The following is a 24,484-nucleotide window of genomic DNA, read 5'->3' as shown; positions in this document are numbered from 1 at the left end:
AATTGGAAAGCTGTTACATTTGCTTAGTTAGGAACATAGACAGAACAAAAAAATAACTCTGACAACCTCTTTAAGATGCATCAATAGGTGTCAAAACTGCATACGGTAAGTATTTTGACACACAAGTTCGTTCAAGTGTTTTTCTAGGCTTAAAGAGGACCTTTCATGTTTTTTTTAAATTCTAGATAAATTCCTTTTCTTGCGCAGTATTTATCTAGAATATGTATCTAGGTATTATCTCATGATGAACCTTTATTCCCTATCCTCAGGAAGGAAACATAAGTGTACCGTTTGCATGGTTCTGACTGTTTTCCCTTGTTTGAATCAAGCTTTATGGTACTGCCCGAGTACAAGCGCTCTCCAGCAGTCCCAAGCTGCTCCATTCAAAGAGGGGAACTATTCTCACTAGTGGTCTGTTCCCTGCTGATCATACTCGTCCCCAATCTTGTGCTTATTTGACAACCCCTTTATTTTAATGGCTGCTATAAATGCCACTGGATTTTTTTTACAGATTTGAGTTTTGGCTGGGGTCCTCACTGGCATGTAAATGTGATTTTTAATGTTTGTTCACACATCAGTATTAAATTATTATTTTTTTAAACTGGGTCAGTGAAAAAAAAAATATAAATCGCTAAGGCCTCTTTCACACAGGCGAGAATTCCACAGGCATGCAATGTGTGAGAACGCATTGCACCCGCACTGAATCCGGACCCATTCACTTCAATGGGGCTGCTCAGATGAGCAGTTATTTTCACGCATGGTTGCTAGGAGATCAAAGGGATGAGCAACCCCATTAAAGTCTAATCACTGTATTTTCCCTTTTAACATGGTTATAAGGGAAAATAATAGCATTCTTTAATACAGAATGCTTACTAAAATGTGGCTTGAGGGGTAAAAAAAATATATAAAATTAACTCACCCCATCCTCTTGTTTGCACAGCCTTCATTCAGGACCTGCAAAAGGACCTTTGAAGTAATCACGCTCACCACGTGGCAACATCGGCGCAGGTCCTGCTAAAAGATAGAAGGATCTTCTATCTTCATTCAGCAGGACCTGCACTGACATGTGGTCAAAGGTCCTTTTGCAGGCCCTGAAAGAAGACTATGCCGGCTGCGCAAACAAGAGGATGAAAGGAGTATGTATATATTTTACACACACACACAATTTTTTTAACCCCTCAAGCCACATTTTAGTAAGCATTCTGTATTAAGAGTGCTATTTTCCTTTATAACCATGTTATAAGAGAAAATAATAATAGAACACCTATCCCTAACCCGAAATTCAGTGAAAAAGTCAGAGTTCGGGTCTGGGTACCACATTCAGTTTTTTTTCTCATGCGCGTGCAAAACTCATTGCACTCGCGTGGAAAAAACTGAACATCGGAACGCAATCGCAGACAAAACTGACTGCAAATGCGTGCCCACTCGCATGGGTTTCCCACAATGCACACGCGACGCATCCGGAGCAAATCCAGGATGCCCGTGTGAAAGAGGCCTAAGGCATGCACTACCAAAAGTGCCCATTGAAGTCAATTGATCTATGAGAATCACCGACACAACATGGATGGTAAGTGTTTGGTTGTTTTTTTTTTTTAACTGACCACTGGATCAATGCATTTAAAAAAAAAAACAATTCAGCTGTGCAGTGTCCGTAGCATAAGAATGACACACGGAGGGCAAAAAAAAAAATGGACAAAATCTGCACTTTTTTTTTCCCTTTTTGGTTTGGATTTTAAACAGATCTCACTCTTCTATTAAAAAGGGTGAAATCCACACAAGATTTACATTTCTGCACTTAAGAAAAAAAAGCTAAGTGTATGAGATTTAGGTACTGTATCATGCAGCAGTTTTTCTCAGTGTACAGTTACTTTAGTTCTATGACCATCTCTTGTGCGTTAGAGTAAATTTATCATGAAGGGAATTTGTAGTCAGTTTTGCAGGAGTCTGTTCCTGTAATTTATGAAATCTTGCACAATGTTTGATGGACAAGATGCACCAATTTAACACTTCAGTCTTGATGTTACTCCACTTTCTAAACCAATCCTTTATTGGAGTAAGATTGTGACAATTTGGCCACTTTTTGAAGTCGCAGTTGTTAAATAAGGCTTGACAGGTTAGGCTGGATTCACATCACTATTTCATTTTCAGTTCTTTGGATGTTTCAGAAGAGCAAAAAGATAAAAAACCTTGTAACAAAAAAACCTGTGCATCAATTTTAGCCATTTCAGTCTGAGATCCATTTTAGTTTTTATTGGTATCGTCCTCCGCCACATGAACGTATCATCACTCGGCCTAGGGAAAGCAGAGAGAAGGCAGTGGCGCTCCTGTGAGCCAATTGGCAGGGTGCAGACACCCTCACCAAACAGATACTGTTAACCTATCCAGAGGATAGGTCATCTGAAAGTTATGGGTTTTCTTTTCTGATGAGCGGCAGATTGTTGGGAAGGAAGCGTTCCTTCCCAGCAGTTGGCTGCTCGTTTAAGTGGAGGTGACTGCTGCTATTATGCATTCTCATACTGTGGAAGTAACTGCTGCTATCACTCATCCTCAGCAGCCATCATTGCTCCTGAGCAGCAGATCGCTGTATGGACAGCACAATCTGCTGCTCAGGAACGATGATTGAGGTGTCACTTCACCCCATGAACGAGTTTTTCGCTCATTTCTCGGGTGATCTGTGGCACCTTTTAGATGTGCCAATTATCGGATGAGTGTTTGTTAAAAGTGCATTGAGGACAGGCAGATTATTGGGAACAAACATTTCTGCGAAAGCTCTTTCCCAACAATCTGCCCATGTAAAGGTGGCACTAATCACCTGATGAATGAGCAAAAGACTCATTCAATCGGGTGATCTTGTCACTTGTGCAGACACCTAAAATATAATTTCTGGGCAGCAGATCATTTCAGCGTTGTGTGAGAATCACAGCATGTTCTATATTCTGAGTTTTTCAAGCAGCCCTGTCCCCATAGAAGTGAATGGGGCTTTAGTTAAAAAAAAAATATTTTTTACACGCGGAGGGGAAAACGCACATCAAAACTGACAAAAAAATAAAAATGGTGTGCGTTTCACTGAACACTTCCTTCACGACAATCTGTTGCTCATCTAGGCCTGTGAATGTGCTTTAAGGGTTACAGAAGTGAGAAAAATAGCAATGTGCTAATCAAAAGGTGGTTATTCTTAATGATGCAATGGATAATGACTGAAATCATAGTCCATGCATTTATATCAATCAGCGCCAGAGGTGACCCACAAATTGATTTCCATAACACTTGTACTTTGTTGCCAAGATCTCCTGCTACAATAATGTCATCTATTACACACTACTTTCTTAAAAAATAATGGCAAAGGAAACATTGTAATAAAGAACTGCAAGTTCTGGCAGTAAACTCTTATAATAGGAGGTTTTCCAGGTAAAATGAAGTCCATTTCAGGATTCAATATAAAAATATTTAGGTTTATTCATAAACGTACATCATTCAGATCTTAGCCAATAAGAAATGTTCAAATTACCAAGCAAAACAAAAGTGATTCTATTAAAATTATACAACACTTTGTACTGTACAAAGAAAACACTTTAAATAACCAAGCAAAAATATATACAAAGTATAGATCATTTTAAAGGAAATTCACATCCGTTATTATATAAAGCTTTTCTTTTTTTTTTGGAGCTCATCCTCATAAAAAGGTCTACTGTTTAAACATATGGGGGGGGGGGGGGGGGGGGGGGGGGGGCGCTACATTCCACGGGGGTGTGATGGCTGTGTCTCATGTGAGTTGCATCCCAACCATGGGTCTATCCCATATTACAATAATACCATGAGTATGGGCTGGAATTCACAGCATCCCAGATCACTATGATGCTGCGGGTTCGGCTCACATGAGCCGTGGTTGGTCTGGGAAATGTGGCCTTCCCACAAACTGCACATGGCTATGTGAATGCAGCCTTACACACCAGCTTCTGGCAAATGTAAAGGGAGAAAGAAAGAAGAAAAAAAATAAAAGGCCACAACAGTAATGTACAGTCTCAGTGTGCCAGGCTGCACTTTCTGAACTGTATATTCAAGTTTTGGAGATTAAAACATCCATCAGATAGTGGTACCGCATATAATGCTACCATCACATTATGAGCCTTCCAATGGAGGTATATGTCAAGAGGATCTCATGGCATACACCACTGTATACAGTAAGAAGCTTCCAAAGGGGTCCCATTGGAGAATAAAAGTCTTGTGCAGTGTATTTTTTTTTCCACTGAATACTTTTGTATGGAATAGCGTACTAAACTATTCCATAATACTACAAGAAAAGATACCTTCCTGGTGGTAATCTGAAAAAAAATTAAAAAATTTTAAGGGTCCATTCACACATTCGCAAAATGGGTCCGGACCCATTCATTTTCAAATGGGGCCGAAATGTGCTTTCCGCACTTCCGTTTCGCCCAAAAAATAGAACATGTCCTATTCTTGTCTGCAATTGCGGACAAGAAAAGGCATTTTCTATGAGTGCCGGCGATGTGCGGAATGCACATTGCCGGTGTCTGTTTCACGGATCCACAAAATACATACGGACGTGTGAATGGACACTAAGGCCCCTTTCACACGAGCGAGTTTTCCGCGTGGGTGCAATGTGTGACGTTAACGCGTAGCACCCGCACTGAATCCTGACCCATTCATTTCAATGGGTCTGTGTACATGAGCGTTGTTTTTCACGCATCAGTTCTGCATTGCGTGAAAATCGCAGCATGTTCTATATTCTGCATTTGTCACGCAGCCCTGGCCATGGGGCTGCGTGAAAAACGCATTGCATCCGCAAGCAAGTGCGAGTGCGATGCGTTTTTCACTGATGGTTGCTAAGAGATGTTGTTTGTAAACCTTCAGGTTTTTTTTTATCACGCGCGTGAAAAACGCATCAAAATCCATTGCACCCGCGCGGAAAAAACTGAACGCAATCGCAGACAAAACTGACTGAACTTGCTTGCAAAATAGTGCGAGTTTCACTGAACGCATCCGGACCTAATCCGTCACGCTCGTGTGAAAGAGGCCTAAAGGAGAAATATTCCAGGATTTAACTACTGATCTGGAGAATAGTTTGGGATCTGAACCCCGGCCGATCGCTGTTCCCAAGAGTAGCTCCAGAACTAAACAGCTCCGTCCATTGTGCAGTGGATGAAGCTGGTTATTGCAGGGCTGCTGCCATAGAAATCAATGGAAGCAGTACTATAGTAACCAGTTTCACCCATTACATAATGGATGGCGTTGTGTTCTTGCACAGCTGATCAGCCGGGTGCTGGACCCTTACCCATCTGATAGTGATGGCCTCTCTCAGAGATTGGCAACTTTCAGCACTCCAGCTGCTGTGAAACTACAACTTCCAGCATGCAAACATGCTCGGCTGTTCTTTTAACTGCCATAGAAGTGAATTAACCCTTCTGGGAGTTGTAGTTTGTGAACAGCTGGAGTGCCAAGGGTTGCCGATATCCCTGGCCTATCTTGACAGGCCATCAATAGTAAAGTTCCCTGAATGCCCCTTTAATACTAAATTATTAAAATCTAGGCAATACCTATTCATACACACAACAGATGAATGGTAATCTGTGGGCTTTAATTTCATAGAACCCTACCCGACAGGCCAAAAAGACATTCTTTTAACATCTATCAGGTGAATGGAGTCCTATAGCTACATCTAGTGAAGGCTCTTAATGTGATGTGAACAGAGCATTACTGGAAAGAATAACATGCTGGACGTTCTGTACTATTATAGACTAGAAACTTTTATTTCTGAGCAATTTACTAAATTACTACATAAAAGGGCAACCTGTCTGAAGTTTTTGACTCTGGAATTCAGGGTATGAATAAATGAAATGGGCTCTGATAAACATATTTGGGATGATCACATGAGCAACACCAAATACCCAGAAAACACTTTTTATAAGTCACTGACAGGTTAAACCTGTGAATGCACTTGTAAGAAGTGTTATCCAGTCTTGGCCTCTGCGCCCAGGGACCAATGGCCATCATCATATAACATATCTTCTATCAGCAGCTCCCTGGATACAGTACAACTTCATATTGCACTAAACAAAACCAAAATTAAAGGCTATGACACCTTTTGGGGCATTTTTTTAAATTATTGCATTGTACTCTTTTTGAGCTAAAATCATTTTTTCAATTGGTTCAATTGCTTTAGTAAACCTTTTGAACCACTGTCTTTGTGCAGCCTTGAGTTTCTCTAGTATCAGGATGCAAATCTTCACCCTGTTGTCAGCTCAGCTGACAACTCCTTATCCCAGACCTTAAACACTGAGCTCAATTCTTATCCTTGTGATAATAATGTGGCTTATGACCCTTTAGTAATTTAGAGATTAGGGTTTTTAGATGACCTCACACAGCTAGAAAAAAAAAAAGAAAAACTGTTAACCCTTGGTGACAGAACAGCTCAATATTTTTACTAAAGACCAACTGAAATTTTTTTTGTTGCCCAAAATGAGTAAAATGCAATCTTAAACAATATTGCCCCTGAAGGTGTGCATAGCCTTTAACCCTTGGAGGTAATAAATCTTTGCCATATAGCATTATTTAGCTTGAATCTACACACAACGTAGATGTCGTAGTTTTATTCCGGTCACCTCACGGCATGTTTGCCGTACGGCCACCGGAACTCCGGCCCGCCGCTGTTATAGTCAATGGGGCCAGAGCGGACCTCCGGCAGCACGCGTGCACTAGTGGCAGCACAGATCCGGCAGGCTGTTCTCCTGCCGGAACAGCCTGCCGGAGAAGGCTGCCGCTAGTGTGAAAGTAGCATTAAAAGATTGCGTCATGAAGACAACCCCTGCCCATATATACATCACTGAGGAGAGTCCCCGTTTATACCCCTTTAAGTAGAAATGAATATTTTGCAAGTTGCTCAACATTATATGGTGCAATCATTTAATGAGAATAAAAATATACAACTTACAGTGACTGAGCACCTAAATGTAAGGGATCTTGTCTCGCCATGTAGCCCAAATATGAACACAGAACCAAAGAAGAGACCAATGGTGGATTTACATGGCCTGAGGAAAGCCGATTGTCGGGAAGGAAGCGTTCCTTCCTGACAATTGGCTGCTCGTTCAGTGGGGGTGAAGCTCTGCATTATGAAGTATGAAGATGATCAATGGTTACTGTGATCGGTCCTCCTCATACAGCTGCATTGTTTCTGGACAGCAGGTTGCCATTTACTCAGCACAATCTACTGCCCAGAAACAATCATTTCGCTCGTTCATTGGGTGAGCGGCTGCACCTTTAGACGGGCAGATTAATCAGGAATAAAAAGGTCATAGGAAAGTTTGTCCCTGATAATCTGCCCAACAATCAGGTCGTGTAAACTCACTACAGGTCCTTTCAGAATAATAGATTTCACTATGAGTAAACCTTTTGGCTAAAATATATTATTCAGGTGAATTAACAGATGAACATTGTTGAACATTTAAAAACAACCATTCATTCCTATAATGCAGGGATGGCCAACCTGCGGCTCTGCAGCTATTGTAAAACTACAACTCCCACCATGCCCTGCTGTAGGCCGATAGCTGTAGGCAGTCTGGGCATGCTGGGAGTTGTAGTTTTGCAACAGCTGGAGAGCCTCAGGTTGGCCATCTCTGCTATAATGTCTTCCATTGTGACACTCCATTCTTCTTATGATGCACTCACAGAAAGAAACATGTGCAACAGTAAGGCAATACAAACTGCCAATGGCAATTTTTTAAATTTATTTTTTTACCCCTGTTTCACTACGCAACGTAGTAGGATACAAAACCAAACCAGACCACATCAACACGTGCATAACCCAAGTCTTAACCCTGGTTCAGGAAAAGGATGTTCCTGCTACACATGGAAGAAAGCAGTGTAATAAGCCATAGGCTACTCTGTTAACCCCGACTAACACTACATACACAGAAAGCATATAGTAGAAACAGCACAAAATCTAATTAAGCAATCTCAATATATAAAAGGTATTTGTAAGTAAACTGACCCCTGAAAGCCTGTTCTGTGGCAATACAGCATGTGTGATTACGTCTGAGATCATTTACTTAAACTACCTTTTTAATTTCAGATTCGTTTTTAGTGCTATATATATTTGCTTGTTTTTTTTTTGCACTATTTGTACTAGGTGCATTTTTGCATATAACTAGTGTTAGTTTGCATCAACAGAGTATCCTATGGATTGTTACATTGCTGGCTTTGTCTTTCAACTCAATCACTGAATTAGGCTGAATTCAGGTGGCCATTAGGACACGTATGTATGTAGACATCCATATGCTTCTCGGAGAAGCGACAAGAATGGTGCATGTTGTGAGCTTCCCGGCATGGATCAATGTATGGATTGCACCCTTCACTTCACCGGGTCTGGGTGATGTGCAGACTGGATAGCCCATGGAAGGAAAGGACTGTTGTCTGAATCAGGCCTTATGCTTATGTGCTTTTTTTTTGTCCGTTTTTGCTTTGCATCGCGTTGTAATGAAGATGCAGGAGGTGCAGTCTGTTATATGTTTCTGTGAGTGTGTGATAACTTTTTGCCTATTGTTATGTAGCCATAATGCTTGGTTTGACAATGTAAATTCTTCTCTATTTGCCATACTGAGAAGCAGAGAGCACATAAACTGGAGTACAACAACAGCCTTCAGAAGGGCTTCCCTATAAGAAGACCGTAATTTATTAGCTAGAGCATCCAACTTCCCATTGTTTTATCCGTTTAAATGGAGTTGAAAGCATTGCTTGCCAACAGTTGCTGAACTAAAGGCACCACGTTTGCCTGCTCTCTCACCATACAACAGTATTGTTCTGCTTTTACAACTTACGGCTGACAAGTTCACTTGGGCTTCAGTTAAAGAGGACCTGTTACCACGAAATACAGTGCAATCTGCAACAGAGCAGACAGATCTGAGGAGAGCAGTTTTAAATGTATATTACAAGTTTAATGCTACATGCACACGACCGTATGTGTTTTGCGGTCCGCAAAAAAAACGGATGACATCCGTATGCCATCTGTTTTTTTTTTTTTTTTCGGATCCATTGTAACAATGCCTAAAACGGACAAGAATAGGACTGTTTTATTTTTTTGCGGGGCTATGGAACAGACATACTGATGCGGACAGAACACGGCGTGCTGTCCGCATTTTTTGCTGACCCATTGAAATGAATGGGTCCACATCCTATCTGCAAATTTTTTTTTTTAAAACTGAACGGACACGGAAACAAACTACGTTTGTGTGCATGTAGCCTAACAATCTTTTCCCGCAAAACTACGCATCAATCCGCTCAGCTCCTCCTGCTTTCTAACATGCTGCCTGCAGATTGTAATGCATTTCATGGTGACAGGTTCCCTTTAAGGCTTAGTGGTTTACATAAAAAGACTAGTTGTTGAACGGCATTTAATTAGATTCCAATTGCTCTGGGACAAGCAGAGCTCCCAGACTGGTAGAACTAGTTTCTCAGTACGTCTTAAGTGGTGTCATTTTGTAAACATGTAAGGTTTGCTCTAAATCACCTACCTTTACAATAAGCTGGGATAGGAAGATAAATGCTTGCAATGGCATAAAAAAGCAATACAATGGAGTAAGCAAAGTAGATGCTTGTACTTTCAAATCTTAAAAATAAATAAAAAATGCTGAAGAGAACACAAAGTTACACTAAATGACTGAGCAACCACATACACATAACAGCTAGTAGCCTTAGTATACTAGTTATGTGGCCCACTTTGGGCTATCTACCCTCTTGACTATCATATACCATGGTCAGCGGGCAGTAACACAGCTATTAGCCCTTATGTAAACAGTGTTGCCCAGTAAAATAGTTTTGACTGGAGAGCCTCTTTAGAAGCGAAGCGCGTATCTTGTGCCGTTCCAGCAGGTTCGACCTGCAACATTTGCATCTGTACGTAGAGATTTTTTTTTTTTTGAACTACAACAATCTGGCACTTAGAATATGGAATAGCTTTACATCCACACTCTCCTGCAATATGTTTGTAAGTAGAAAAGGCTGGAGGTTTGGCCCTGCTTGAATAGAGGACGCAAGATGGTCATATTGGGCCAGAGGTTGGTCCTGTCAGTGAAGAGGACTCTTGGTTGACCTTTCCTTTAATACAAATAAATTGGTCCTGCAGGTGCCTCAGCTCATAACCAAGTGGAATGCATCTACATGAGCAGCAGAAGCCAGTCTTTTAGGCATTTGTCATACATTTGTGTCCTGCAAAAGAGGTTCTTTGCCCTCCCCGGGTGCTGGGGGGCTATGGGGATGGCTGTGCCCTGCTCCATGTTTTTTCCAGTTGCCGCTGCGAACGTTCATATTGGTATGTTCTGGAATAAACAAAGCTACAAGTAGAGCAAGAAGCACAGAGCAGGCTCCAAACAGGAATGGAGGTCCAGGGATGATAGAGTTCTACAGGGAAAGAGAGAAACGTAAATTAGGATGGCGAGAAATTTTATTTAATAGTTTTACATTCCTACCAGATGTTCGTAACACTCAAATAGAAAGAAGAGCTGTATTAAATATAGTTCTGCTCCGTTTTTAGTGCAGTTAGCCAACACCTGGGGTGGATAAAAAACGAAGGAAACTAAGAAGAAAGGATTTCAGCTTCTCTCCTTCGTATTCACTCTTCTGTTTGGACCATACAGCCTTAAATGTTAAACCTTTGGGGGAATTTTTGTTTTAATATTGCCTTGTACTCATATTGAGCTAAAAATAATTTTTTTCTATTTGTCTTTATTAAAAAAATTTAGCCACTGTCTTTGTGCAACCTTAAGTTTATCTAGTAGTAGGATCAGAATTTTCACTGTGTTCTGTCAGGCAGCTCAGCTGATGGCTCCTTATCTCTGACCTTATTAACACTCGTTATAGCTCAATTCTTATCTTTTAGGTTTTTAGATGACCACACAAAGTGAAAGTACGATTCACAAAGCTAGAAAAACTGTTCTGACAGAACGGCTCAATATTTTTAATAAAGACCAACTGAAAAAAATGATTTTTAGCCTAAAATGAGTAAAATGCAATACCGAAAGTGTACAGAGCCTTTAAGATATGAAGACAACCTATGTCCATATGTCCTACGTGAGAAAACTGGAGTCCTGAGCAGGAAAGGGACCACAGGGGACTCCCTTTTCCCTACGAGCCACAAATGAGAGCCATTCTATATGAGCATCTTCCGTTCTTGCACACTAGAGCCATCCTTGTATCACATGGATTGCTATTCATCTAAATTACCGCCAATTGCTTTGCATAAGGGCATGTCCGTTGGGAGTTGGGACACGTCTTCTAGCAAACCAGCTGTCTGCTTGGGGTGGCAGGAGCAGGACTCAGGGCCATCAGCTGATCGCTGCGGAGCATACATTTTAAAAGGGCTGACCCGAATTAGACAGACCCTATAAACTAGTATATTATCTTTAGGGTATGTTCAGACAGCAGATTTGTTACAGAAATTTCTCAGAAATATATACAATAAAACAATTGTTCACATATGTGAATGTGGAAATAGCAGTAAAGCACCTGTTGCAAATGTGATGTCACCTTATCCCTCGGCTCTGATTCTCCTATAGGGTTTTCATCTAGTTCCACATGAAAAATGTAAAATATGAAACCATACAGAGCAGGCCCAAGTCCATTGCACAATCCCCGGATTCCTGTGATCATTCCCTGCACAACACCTGCAAAAGGAAGGAAAAAAAATGTTTGCTGCTTCATGCTCATCACCAGGCTTCTCTCCCCAAACGGCAATGTCATAAATTTGGATGGACTGTTCCCATTTCGGCTGGAGGCAGATAGCAGTGTGCCGTCTGTTAAAAATGCTCCATGTGACAGCCTGGTGTCCTGGACCGACCATGGCTCATCTGACCTGAATTCACATCTTAGTGATTCTTACCTTACTCACATAATAAAACTGCGTCATATTGCGTTTTGATAAAAGCTGTATCTGAGCCGAGGAGTCAGCTCTTTCCACCTTTCAGCCTCTGATTAACATATTTTGGCCCCAAAACAATCAGTATTGAGGGTGGGGAGAGCCAGGTCCTCATGAATATCAGAAATCGTTGGCTTGTGCTGTGTAGATGGAGCAGTTCAATACTGATTTTACAAAATGGATGGGTCTGTTAAAGAAAGTAACAATCTTTTGCTTAGAGGATCTTTCAGTGGTTTAGTGACAGATTCCATTTAAAGGGGTATTCCGGTTATATGAAGTTATCCCTTATCCACAGGATAGGGTATTGGTGGGGGTCCTACTGCTGTGACCCACGGTGATCATGAGAACGGGGACCCCGTACCCTGTGGAGGTCCCTGAAATAAATGAATTGGCTGGTCGAGCATGCGTGCCACCACTCAATTTATTTCTATGGGAGTTCCAAAGATAGCCAAGTACAGCGCTCAGCTATCTCTGGAGCTCCCACAGAAAATAATTAATCGACTGTGGGCATGCTTGACCGGCCACTCCATTAATTTCAGCTCCACAGGGTAAGGGGTCCCCATTCTCTTGATTACTGTGAGTCACAGCAGTAGGACCCCCACCAATCTAATAGCCATCATCTATCCTGTGGATAGGGGATAACTTCATATAACTGGAATAGTTCTCTAAGCTTGTGTACTATTATAATGTTTGCATGTCATTTACCGTTTTTTTTTTTTTTTTGTTTTGTTTTTTTAACAGAAGGTTCCATTAAAGTGGTTGTCCATCAGGGCACTGATGACGTATTCAGAGGCTATAAATGGCAGACAGAATTACAGAGTTGGAATCCATACCTGTCTAAAGCACAGGACCACATAGCGCTCCATTGGGAGTGGAGAGGAAGCAGTGCATGCACGGGTCTCAATTCACTGCAGGGAACTTTCAAAAATAGCTGCTTATACGGCCAATTTTGGAAGTTCCATAGTAGTGAATGGAGCACACTATGGGGCCCCCAAGTCTGAGCCAGGTGCAGTTTCCAGAGGGGGAATCCTGTGGGTTTGCCATAAATGTCCAGATTGGAATAGCTGATTAACTGCTAAACCAGGACCTGTTAAAAGTGAATATCCTGAGTCAGGTTAAAACAATCCAGAGCAATTTTTTAAATTTTTTTTATCTGGAGTTGTCTAATGAAATCAGATTTATGAGATGTCAATCCAACTGCAAAGAGCCCACCAATTTCAAGGAGGTCATGGACTCCATCTCCCAATCAATTTAGTGGAGAGATAAAACCACCATCGCCTATTGGGTAGCCAGCTCTCACCGACTCCTGAACTAGCCCTCCTTTACATTGATTTGAATAAAATGCCATGTGGCGTCAGGGTGGTGCTGGGACATCTCTTCCTATCCACCAAATTGGCTATCACCCAAAACTGGAAAACCCAAATTATCCCTAACTTAACAGATATCACTCGCAAACTTAATTCCACCTACATACACGAGAAGATGTGGGCGAGGGCTGGTTGCTCATTCGCAGCGTTTGAGAGAGAATGGATTTCCTGGAGCTCTTACCCGCTTGCATTGCAATCCTCTGACTGACCTTGCTTTGTCTGTCTGTTCAATTTAGACCTGCATAGGTCATTACATATGTATACACCTATCCCATGGATGTACTGAATGCTTTTAGTTGTTTGTTATTATTTGTCTGTTTTTCTGACTATGCAATGATGTACCGCAATACGGTTCAGTTGGCGCTGCCAATGTGGCTATGTGAAGCGCCGACTTTGTAACTGTCCATTGATGATCAGTAATATGTCTAAAGTAAAAAAAAAACATTGATTCAAAACCACCATCGGGAACAGTTTGCTGTCCACATCATTCAGATTCCCACGTGTCAGTTCCTATTATTGTGTTTTGTTAGAAAAACTCTAATTCAGAATTATTTGTGCAGAATATGAAGGAGGATAGAGGAAAAGGGAAACATTATGGGAGGGAAGATACAATAATAAGCTGATGTCTTACAGTAGTAGCAAACTCCTGAGAATATATTTGTACAGTACAGTCAAAATCCCATCAGGGAGCTCATGATTCAGTCAGTGTCATCTACATACAGAAGGTACAAACAACAACACAACCACATGCAACCAACCAGAAGATGCCACTGGTATACCCGAATTCCAATCAACTTACCTTGCTGGTCCGCATCGGCAGTCCGAGACACCAAAGCACTTACTGCAGGAAAAGTAATGCTGGACATAGCGGCCACAGCTCCTGCAGCCCACATCATCCTGCAAGTGACAGCATATGGAAAAAAGTTACAAGAGGCAACAAAGACCTCAAACCTAAAAGTAAAGTGTAACAAATCATTTCCTGGGGTTTACAATAGAAAAAGGGACTGCACTTGCTTAAAAAATACTGCAAGTACTACTAAACAGTTAAGAGGTTTTGCCAAGATAGAAATGTCATTCTCTGTGGGACTGCCGGAGATTGACAAGTACAGCGTTCTATCTCATGTAGTCCCCAAAATGATCTGAGTGGCATGCTCGATCTGCCTCTCCATTCATACATGGGACCCCTGTTATGTTCGCTGAGGTTTCAGCGCTCAGACCCCACTGACCAGACACTCATCCTCTATCCTGTGGAGAAGTTTCTTTCTTGGCACAATCCCTTTAAACACCTGGTATTAGTCTGATGCTTCTCTCTCAGCCATGAATGTGGGAGTGTTGGTTGTACATTGTGACCTACCAACCGTATATACTTCCTGTACACTACAACTGGATGCTGTGCAAATAACAGCAGAGGACATTTACTAAACTAAATGCACCAGAATCATGACTCAATTTTCAAAAACTTAAAAAGACTAACTTTGGAGGCTACAACAGCAGGAATCTCATCAAGGATTTGGGAGACATACAATTGGGGTTAAAGATAAGTGAATTCATTTGCGAAAATCGATGGGTTCGTCCAAGCGTTCTTGAGCGGTGAGGGCTGTCCCCGCTACTCAAGAGGGTCCCTCCTGCCGCTTGATCGAGGGTCCCTCCTGCCGCGCCCCGATACTCTCACTCCTGCGCCTCTGCTCCAAGTAGTGCGGCAAGTGCAGAGACTCTGCTGCTACGATCACCATCAGAGCAGCAAATCCCCCTGTGCTTGCACCGCTACTTGGAGCGGCAGCACAGAAGCGAGATTGTCAGGCCTAGCAAGATGACCAGCCCTGTCAATCAAGTGGCCGGGGGGAGCCTCCTGAGCAGCGGGGACAGACCCTCACAGCTCAAGAAGCCTTTTTGATGAACAAATCTATCTGTACAAATCGATTCCCTCATCTCTATTCCAAACCAAACAAACCCTTTGATATTTAGGCTCCATGAACACAGCACACGGATGAAAACATGGTTACCTGCATTTTTCTGCTGATAGCATATTGACCCGTTAATTTCTAAGGGGCCATGCAAACATCCATATTTTTGGTATTGTAGACAAGAACAGCCTTTTCTATAGATGGATGTGCAATAAATAAGGAATGAATCAAGAAGGTATCTGTCTTTTTGTGGACTGAAATACGGACACGGCCATGTGCATTAGGCCTTACAGTAGATCATACCATTCCATCAGACTGACTCTCCACAGAATACCAATTTATAACAAAATATCTGACAGCAGCGCACATGCTGACTCCATGAGCACACTGTGATTTCACCTCTATCTATGTGCCTCAGGCAGACTCGTTCAGGGAACACGTGGACTCGGTGCCGGCTCACTCACCACCTTCTCCAGTTTCAGGATGTGCTTATTTGTATTAACAGACTGAGCTCAGGACACAGCACTGAAAGACCTTCCCTGCAATCAGTGCAAAACAAGCATCCAGCAGCACCTGCTCCATGATGAGCCATGCCCTTACCAAGGTTCTGATCCAAAGCCGTACCAGGCCAACTGCAGTATCTGAAAACCGAGACCCAGCAGAATCGTGTTCTTGTTCCCAATCGACCTCATGAGTAAACTTAAGACAATAGTCTGTACAAAAGAACAAAGGAAAATTATATAGGACACGTACACGATTGTAAAGCGTACTAGTAATGGTGTATTCAAATACTAGAAATAGGTGACTAGCCAAGCAGCCCTATACTGATGAGGCACATTCAGGTATAGGATTCAGCCAGTTCCCTCAGGTTCTCCAGAGTCTGTTAAAATTACAGCCGGATCGGAGAACGGTGATACCGGCTGAATCAGGTGCTCTGGCGGCGGCAGCTGGAGATGAGCACTTCCATTCCATAGTTTAGCTCCTTAGTCTTTTTAAAAGTTGGGTGGTATGTGTGTGTAGTGTATATATGGTGTATTTATGTGTGTTGCATAGGTATTTTGCCGCGTGTCCGTTGTTGAGTAGGGAACCTGTAGAGAAACCCACCCCTGGGCACATTGCAAATCATCACGAGCCAGCTTTCAGTACAATGTATTAGAGAGGAGGTGCCGGCTCTCCAGACATGTCCCGTTATTATAAATACTTCTATTCGCCATAAAATAACTCTGTTATTACTCATACAAATGTAAGAATGACAACTGGACATTACGATTCTTTTCGTCAACCGTAAGAAGTCTCCCTGCACGCGCTAAGGGTCCAATTAGACAAAGATTATTTTTTTCGTTACCAAGCAATCATCGACAATTTAGCAAGACGTTTGTATTCAGCACAAAACAATTGCTAAATATTTTTCTCTATTTGCTTGTTACTGTGATTATTGCTCATTTGCCCCTAGAGCATTTACACTGCTAACGACTGGCAGGTTTCGGATTAGATAAGAGGACTTGCTTGTGACTAACGATAATCTTTCAATCAGGCAGGTTTGTCTGATCCTTGGAAAACTAAATGATTTATTGTTAGTCGTTTGATTGCTGCATGCTATTACAGGTGACCATAACTTCTGTGATTTGAAGATTATAGGAGAATTCAAGCGATGATCACTGTCAAATAGGCCCTTAAATCTGTCCAATCAGGGCAGTGTCAGGACATACCCTTTGGCCACTTTAAGACGAGCGTATTTGCAATGCGTATATAGTCCGGATTTTATGTTCCAGAATCCGCTGCTAATGTTAATGAATGGAGTTATTCACATGGGTGATTAATTTCCGTCAGTATTTGAAATCCGCAGCATGTCCGAGTTTTGTGCGGTTTTGTTTCCCAATACGCACATTACAGTATGTGCAGTGCATAAATAATGAAGGAAGAAAGAAATACCCATGTCAATCCTGAAGCAATCCTGATGACAATACTGATGGTATATCATCAGGATCCTGAGCCAGAATACTGACGGATTTCAATACGCTCGTCTGTAAGCAGCCTTTGAGGAGAATTGTAACACACAGGTCAATTTATTCATACACTTCCAGAAGGAATAACTGAGGAATGCTCCAGCATTATTAATGCATGGGTTATATTAGTATTTACCAACATAGAAATATGAGGACAGCTAACAGGTTGTCCACACATTGAACTTTTAGTGTTAAATATATTTTAAGACCAATGACCACACAGTTTATCTATCCTTAAAGGGGTATTCCCATCACAATGATCACTGTTTAATCTGTTAATGATGTGCCAGTGATCATTTTTGTAAATATATTGTATTGGCAAATTCCCACCCTTCTTGATAAAATTCTTTCCCTCCTACCTCATTGTTGTCATGGTATGGGGTCAGGTCATTATGGTATCCCATAGATACAGCCACCGCTCGCCTCCTGAATTCATGGGCCGCGCTTGAGCAGAAGACCCTTTATTTTCACCCAGCCGGCCGCTCATTGCAGTCCTGAATGCGCACCCTGCCGCGCATGCGCAAGGCTTATTTCTTCAGTGCCGCATCTCATACAGAGCTGCGCATGCCCTGTATGCAGCGCGGCTCTGTACGAGACGCGGCACTAAAGAAATATGCTTTGCGCATGCAGCTGGGTGAAAAAATAAAAAAAGTCTTCTGCGCAAGCGCAGCCCAGGGATTCGGGAGAAAAGTGGTGGCCATAGGAGACACATGAACGAGCACACAAGGAGTGTGATGTAAGAAAGAGGCGTGGCAGGGCTTCACTCAAACTGCCTAAGCCTGTTCAGCAGCGGCGGCATGAAGCGCACGCCGTCATAGCAACCAATGACGCCGTGTGCTCCTGCTGTCAGAAGGAATCCCGGCCGGGTTACCACGGACCGCACTTGGACGCGGAACACGGCCGTGTGCATGAGGCCTTAGAAGCATGAATCCAGGAAGTGAACAGCAAAGCTGGCTGCAGGTGAGGACGAATTAGCAAGATGGGAAAACCCCCCTAAGGGGTTGTCTCAATTCAGAAAATAGCATTTATCATGTAGATTAAGTTAATAGAAGGCACTTACTAATGTATTGTGATTGTCCATATTGCCTCCTTCATTCGTTTTTCCATTACATTATATACTGCTTATATCCAGGGGTTACGGTTACTGCTGCAGCACAGATACAAGGTGGCAGAGAAGGAACCTGCTGTGCAAGCGTGCCTATGTGAGTTCCCATGGTCCCAGCCACCAGAGGCGGCTCCTTTTCCTACAATGTGCAAGCATGGCCACCATTGCATGATTGCAGGGTAGTCGTAATCCCTTGATATGAGCAGTGTACAACGTGCTAGAAAAATGAATGAAGCCATTCATCAAAGGAGGCAATATGGACAAACACAATACATTAGTAAGTGCCTTGTGTTAACTTTGTCTAACTAGAGACAAGCGAGTTGGGTCTTAGAGCAATAACCTGTTGCAATCATAACTTGTGTTTAAAGGGTATATATCATTTTCATAAACTACTGATATGTCATACTACCGATACATGATGGGGGTGCAGGTGCCAAGTTCCCCTTCAATCTGTAAATCAAGATTCTCTCTTTGCCTCTTTGGTTCTGCCCAGCTCTGTCTACTGCTCCTCGGTGAGCACAGCGAGGTTTGTAACGCTTCTGCCCCTCGTTTTAGCAACTGGTGGGGGTCCCAGCACTTTGACCTCGACCAATCAATAAAACTTCTGAAATGTCACTATGACATACCAGCAGTTTGAGAAACTGATCGGAACCCTTACGTTTCATCGGTATTTTCTCACCTGAGCCACAATGGACAAAATTCCCAAAACTGCAATGAAGGCGGCCACACTTTCTGGTGAAAATTTCATGATCTAATGGTAAAGAGAAAAAAAATATCAGTAAAAACCTAAAAATGACTGGCTGCCACCAACTCACCATCATCGGGATATGCTCACCTGTCTAAGGTACAAGAAGAAGCTGGAATACTGTCCAGCCTCCGGGAGGTAGGAGAGGAACACGGTGATACAGATGAGCAAAACAATCGAGTCTTGGCCAACTTTCTTCAGAGACTGAGTGAGAAAAGAAGCAATTGTAAAACTCTACACGATACAAACTATTCAGACACAGCCATCTATTAAATACAGACAGCAGCTAAAGCAGGTACAGGCAGCACAGAGTAAGAGCCGAGAGAATATTACAGGAACAAAACTAGTGTCAGATTCATTTAAGACAGAAGAGGTACAACGGAACCTGTCCCCGGGTACTCTGCCCCATCAGCTGAAGCTAAACCCGTGGGCACAATCCAGTTTGTCAATCAGGATGTAAGAACAAATGCTTTCTGTCTCTTTAGAAAGCAAGGCTCTAACCTGTGCCTCCCCCAGCATGCTCCGATTAGTATCTGCTCCTCTGTGTGAACAGGGGGCTGGATCCTGGGACAGGTCGCTTGTGTCTCTAGATCATAAAGCACATTTAGCGTACAAGCAGAAAGCATCAGTTTCACTGCATGAAGTCCAGCAGCTGGCAAACAATGCAGAAGCAAACATAAGCTGACCAAGCAAGGGGTTGTGCAGCGACTTGTATTAATGCCAGATCCTCAGGACACCCCCGCTGATCAGCTCTTTGATGAGGAGGAGGCGTGCAAGCTTCCTAGTCATGACACAGTCATCTCCTGGGGAGTGTAATTACAAACACTCTCTCCATTGACGTGAATGGAGCGAGTATTTATATTAAGGCTCATTCACACGACCGTATGAATAGGGATGCGAATGCGAATCCATTAATTTCAACGGGGGGGCAAAATAACATAGCGGCTATCTACCCTATGTCCCCAGGGGTAGCGCTGAACCTGTGCCCTATTCACTGTAGCAGGTATTGTAGCCAGACAATCCTACTGCACAATAATAGAGGCAGTGAGGGGACGATATAATATTGGTGGAGAGGCTAACATTATGTTACCCACTGAAGTCAAGTAGATCCCGGCCTTGTAGTGGTTAGGTGTCTGGTTACATGCCATCTCTGAACTGATAGTGGCTGGTAATAGATTGAAGACACACTGCGTCACAGCAGCTTCATCCATAGATACCAGTTATAATATACCGCAGAGTGCAGCGCGTTAGTCAGCTGCGTACACTCTGGGTTATATGCCTTGAGACAGCCAACAATCCCACTGTCGTTACGTAGGGGAACTCTGAGGGGATACTTGGTGGTCCGCATCTACAGTTCAGAGTATCGACTAGTTAACAGTCAATTTTTTGTTTGTTTGTACACATTGAGGTAGGGCTCGCCTACCCTCCCCCTTTATTTTAACGTATACCTAATAAACTATGAAGTTTTATTTCATTTACAACGTTTCCACCCACTGGGAATATGTATTAGCCTCTACCAGCGTTACAGTAAAGGCAATGGTATACACAGTAAATACTGTCATACAAGACTAGAAAATTGCCCAATTAATATATCAGCTACACCAAGCTTAAAAGTGTTGAGAGAAATTTTTCCACACTAAGTTCCGCAAGGAGGGGGGGGGGGGGGGGGCGGGGGAATAATCATGGGAAGGTTAGGGAGCTTTGTTTGCTATGGTTATGCTTCTAATACTCCCTTGATTCTGTAACTTATGTGCAGTGTTGTCAATATACTGTGAAAAAACACTAATTAACATGCTCAGAGATATATACACACACACACACTGTATTTTATTCGCCTCTTAACCAGTTGCCATCTGGGCCATTTGCCCCCTTCCTGACCAGGCCAAATTTTGCAAAACTGACATATCTCACTTTATGTGGTAATAACTTTGGAACGCCTTTATTTATCCAAGTCATTCAGAGATTGTTTTCTCGTGACACATTGTACTTCATGATAGTCATAAATTTGAGTCAAAATATTTCACCTTTATTTATGAAAAAATCCCAAATTTACCCAAAAATTTGAAAAATTCGCAATTTTCTAAATTTCAATTTCTCTGCTTTTAAAACAGAAAGTGATACCTCATAAAATATTTATTATTTAACATTCCCCATATGTCCACTTTATGTTGGAAATGTCATTTTATTTTTTTAGGACATTAGAAGGCTTAGAAGTTTAGAAGCAATTCTTCAAATTTATAAGAAAATTGCCAAAACCCACTTTTTAAGGACCAGTTCAGGTCTGAAGTCACTTTGTGGGGCCTACATAGTGGATACCCCCATAAATGACCCCATTGTAGAAACTACACCCCTCAAGGTATTCAAAACCGATTTTACAAACTTTGTTAACCCTTTAGGCGTTCCACAAGAATTAAAGGAAAATGGAGATCAAATTTTTAAATTTCACTTTTTTGGCAGATTTTCCATTTTAATCAATTTTTTCCTTTAACACATCAATATTTATTACCCAGATTCTGCGGTTTACAGAAACACCCCACATGTGGTCATAAACTGCTGTATGGGCACACGGCAGGGCGCAGAAGAAAAGGAACTCCACATGGTTTTTAGATGCCATGTCCCATTTGAAGCCCCCTGATGCACCATTACAGTAGAAACTCCCAAGAAGTGACCCCATTTTGGAAACTAGGGGATAAGGTGCCAGTTTTATTAGTACTATTTTTGGGTACATATGATTTTTTGATCATTCATTATAACACTTTATGGGGCAAGGTGACCAAAAAAATTGGTTGTTTTAGCACAGTTTCTATTTATTTATTTTTACAGCGTTCACCTGAGGGGTTCAGTCAAGTGACATTTTTATAGAGCAGATCGTTACGGACGTGGCGATACCTAATATGTATACTTTTTCTCATTTATTAAAGTTTTACACAATAATAGCATTTTTGAAACAAAAAAATTATGTTTTAATGTGTCCATGTTCTGAGAGCTATAGTTTTTTTATTTTTTGAGAGATTTTCTTATGTAGGGGCTCATTTTTTGCGGGATGAGGTGACGGTTTTATTGGTACTATTTTGTGGGACATACGCGTTTTTGATCACTTGGTGTTGCACCTTTTGTGATGCAAGGTGACAAAAATTGCTTGTTTTGACAGTTATTTTTTTTTTTACGGTGTTCACCCGAGGGGTTAGGTCATGTGATATTTTTATAGAGCTGGTTTTTACGGACGCGGCAATACCTAATATGTATGCTTTTTTTTATTTTTTCTATTTTTAACTTTTTTTTTTCATTCCTTACTTGGGGACTTTTTTTTTTTTTTACATGTGAAACTTTTTTTTATTTTTTATTTTCAACCTTTTATTTTTATTTTTTTTTATTTTACACTTTTCGTCCCCCATAAGGTCATACAAGACCTCTGGGGGACATTTGCTTCACTTTTTTTTTTTTCACTGTTGATTTCTCCTGTAACTGGGGCTGACATAGTATCCCCAGTTACAGGACAAATGCACCCCTAGAGAGGCTGTACAGCAGCAATCCAGCGCTGTACAGCCTCAGAGCAGGGCTGATCGAGGTCTCTGAGAGACCTCACACAGCTCCTGCACACTCCGGTCACATGACCGCCGGGCCGGAACAGGAAGCGCACAGCGCTTCCTTCTCTGCAGACACAGCGCTCGGTGAGCGCTGTGTCTGCAGCGATCTAGAAGGCAGGGACACCTGGGCACTGTCCCTGCCTTGTCTTAGGGTTGCCCTGCTGTCACTGACAGCGGGCAAACCGATCAGCAGCTGCACGATTAGCGTGCAGCTGCTATTTCTGAAAGGACGTTCTAAAACGTGCTTTCAGAAATAGACGTCCACCCATAGGACGTTTATATCCTATGGGCGGACGTGAAGCGGTTAAGACATTTTTTCCCCCCAAAAGTGGGGGAAAAATGCCCCAGCATCTTATGGGGAAAAAACTAATGAGCGCTTCTATTATGGAAGCACTCATTAGTACCAGAGGACCGCGAGGCGGTGAAGGCTCTGTGGCTGCGCACAGCGTGAGGGCGCTCTGATCTAAATTACTGCCTGTGCCATCTGTATTAAGGGGGTGGGGGAGTGGTTCATTTGCGCGCACACAGATTTGTCCACACAGCTACACAAGCGGCTTACCTTTGGTAAAACTAGGCCTGGAAAAGGTTTAACAAACAGCATTCACATTGTCAAACAGTATTATAAAAGTGTTTAACTTCTCACATTGCAACGTCACTCATGTCTTAGGCCTCTTTCACACTTGCGTTGTTGGGATCCGGCATGCACTTCCGTTGCCGGAGGTGCCTGCCGGATCCGTAACAACGCAAGTGTACTGAAAGCATTTGAAGACGGAACCGTCTTCCAAATGCTTTCAGTGTTACTATGGCACCCAGGACGCTATTAAAGTCCTGGTTGCCATAGTAGGAGCGGGGAGCGGTATACTTACAGTCTGTGCGGCTCCCGGGGCGCTCCAGAATGACGTCAGAGCGCCCCATGCGCATGGATGACGTGATCCATGTGATCACGTGATCCATGCGCTTGGGGCGCCCTGACGTCACTCTGGAGCGCCCGGGGAGCCGCACGGACGGTAAGTATGCTGCTCCCCCGCTCCCCGCTACACTTACCATGGCTGTCAGGACTTTAGCGTCCCGGCAGCCATGGTAACCACTCTGAAAAAGCTAAATGTCGGGTCCGGCAATGCGCCGAAACGACGTTTAGCTTAAGGCCGGGTCCGGATCAATGCCTTTCAATGGGCATTGATCCCGGATCCGGCCTTGCGGCAAGTCTTCAGGATTTTTGGCCGGAGCAAAAAGCGCAGCATGCTGCGGTATTTTCTCCGGCCAAAAAACGTTCCGTACCGGAACTGAAGACATCCTGATGCATCCTGAACGGATTTCTCTCCATTCAGAATGCATTAGGATAATCCTGATCAGTATTCTTCCGGCATAGAGTCCCGACGACGGAACTCTATGCCGGAAGACAATAACGCAGGTGTGAAAGAGCCCTTAGGGTACTTTCACACTTGCGTTTTTCTTTTCCAGCATACGAGTTCCGTCCTTGGGGCTCTATACCGGAAAATGCCGGATGCGTCAAGTTGTCAGGATTTTTGTCCAGAGATAAAACAGCAGCATGCTGCAGTATTATCTCCGTCCTGATCAGTCAAAAAGACTGAACTGAAGACATCCTGATGCATCCTGAACGGATTGCTCTCCATTCATAATGCATTAGGATAAAACTGATCAGTTCTTTTTTTTCCATAGGAATGTATGCCGGATCGGTCCTTCCGGGTGACAACGGAAAGACGGATCCGGCATTTCAATGCATTTGTAAGACGGATCAGGATCCTCAGTTGGCATACGTTTTAACAGATCCGGCAGGCAGTTCCGGCGATGGAACTGCCTGCCAGATTCCTCTGCCGCAATTGTGA

At 42.6% G+C, this 24,484-nt stretch overlaps 1 protein-coding gene across 2 annotated transcripts in view; it reads right to left on the bottom strand.

Annotated features, from left to right (window-relative positions):
• Window positions 1-9,910: 9,910 nt before the first annotated feature.
• Window positions 9,911-24,484, bottom strand: part of MFSD14A (major facilitator superfamily domain containing 14A) — a 54,869-nt gene continuing 40,295 nt past the window's right edge. The window contains exons 8-13 of one of the 2 annotated variants that reach the window (XM_040408244.1): window positions 19,141-19,254; window positions 18,985-19,056; window positions 15,795-15,907; window positions 14,090-14,187; window positions 11,515-11,672; window positions 9,911-10,410 (exon numbers count right to left, since the gene is read on the bottom strand). In XM_040408244.1, coding sequence (XP_040264178.1) covers window positions 10,204-10,410; window positions 11,515-11,672; window positions 14,090-14,187; window positions 15,795-15,907; window positions 18,985-19,056; window positions 19,141-19,254 — 762 coding nt within the window. In that variant the 3' untranslated portion in view covers window positions 9,911-10,203. The remainder of the gene's footprint in view (window positions 10,411-11,514; window positions 11,673-14,089; window positions 14,188-15,794; window positions 15,908-18,984; window positions 19,057-19,140; window positions 19,255-24,484) is intronic. The other variant, XM_040408245.1, reaches the window with a different exon arrangement.

This window comes from Bufo bufo, chromosome 9 (assembly GCF_905171765.1).
Source record: "Bufo bufo chromosome 9, aBufBuf1.1, whole genome shotgun sequence".
Taxonomy (NCBI): Eukaryota; Metazoa; Chordata; class Amphibia; order Anura; family Bufonidae; genus Bufo; species Bufo bufo.
Note: the sequence above shows the minus strand (reverse complement) of the source record. Positions and strands in the feature narration are given on the sequence as shown.